The 979-nt window shown below is 67.0% G+C and overlaps 1 protein-coding gene across 1 annotated transcript in view; it reads right to left on the bottom strand.

Annotated features, from left to right (window-relative positions):
• The window catches only part of ECM1 (extracellular matrix protein 1), a 3,608-nt gene extending 2,964 nt beyond the window's left edge, over positions 1 to 644 (bottom strand). The window contains exons 1-3 of the mRNA XM_031064706.1: positions 590 to 644; positions 318 to 389; positions 2 to 36 (exon numbers count right to left, since the gene is read on the bottom strand). Of these exons, the coding sequence (XP_030920566.1) occupies positions 2 to 36; positions 318 to 389; positions 590 to 644 (162 nt within the window). The remainder of the gene's footprint in view (position 1; positions 37 to 317; positions 390 to 589) is intronic.
• Between the last annotated feature and the right edge of the window lie 335 nt (positions 645 to 979).

Raw genomic sequence — 979 nt, 5'->3', positions numbered from 1 at the left:
GGGGGGGCACCTCGAGGTGCTGCTCCTGCTGCAGCACTGGAGAAGGGAGCGGGGTGGGCACAGGGCGCTGCACTCGTCCCTGTGTGCCACTCTCTGCCCATTCGGTCCCTATGGTGCCACTGCTGTGCCCAGCCCTCACTGTGCCCGTGACCCTCCACCCCGTGTTCCCCCCATCCAAGTCCCCCTTCTCCTCCATCAGCGTGTCCCTCCACCCCCCCGTGTCCCCTCCATCCGTGTCCCCACCCGTGAGCATCCCTCTGTCCCCAGTCCTGGGCGTCCCCCTTTGTGCCCCCACCCCCGGGGGTCCCTCCCCTCACCTTGTTTGATGTTGGGGGGTCGCAGGTCCAGGCTCTCCTGCACCACCTGCTGCAGATGCCCCGAGGCCAGCGCTGTCACCGATGGGGGACACAGGGGGGGTCAGCAGGGTCACCCCCTCCATCCCCCCACCCATGGAACAGCCAGCTGGGACCCCCCCACATCCATGGGCTTGGAGCCCCATAATGGGGAGGGGGTCCCAGGTGTTCAGGAGGGGCCCCAGGAGCTGGAGAAGGGGACCCAGGCACCCAGGAGGGCCGCAGGTGTTCGGGACAGGCTCCTCCAGGCATTTGGGAGGGATCCAGGTAGGTGGGCGGCAGCCCCGACATCCGGGGTGGGGACCCAGCTGTCCCTGGAGGCGTCCCAAACACCTGGGCAGGAGCTCAGGTGTCCCAGGTGGGACCCAGGAGGTCGGGAAGGGGATCCAGGTGTCCGGGGAAGGGACCCAGAATTCGGGAAGGGGCCCCCAAATCTCTGTGAGGGATCTCAGGTGTTCAGAAAGGGAATCCAGAATTCAGGAAGGGACCCAGAATTCGGGAAGGCCCCCAAAAATCTCTGTGAGGGATCTCAGGTGTTCGGGAAGGGACCCAGAATTCAGGAAGGGGCCCCAGGTGTTCGGGAGGCCCCAGTTGTGCAGGGGGCCCTGGGCGGGGGCCGCGGGGAC

Source organism: Geospiza fortis, unplaced genomic scaffold, assembly GCF_000277835.1.
Source record: "Geospiza fortis unplaced genomic scaffold, GeoFor_1.0 scaffold439, whole genome shotgun sequence".
Classification (NCBI taxonomy): Eukaryota; Metazoa; Chordata; class Aves; order Passeriformes; family Thraupidae; genus Geospiza; species Geospiza fortis.
This window is presented reverse-complemented; position numbering and strand designations above follow the sequence as displayed.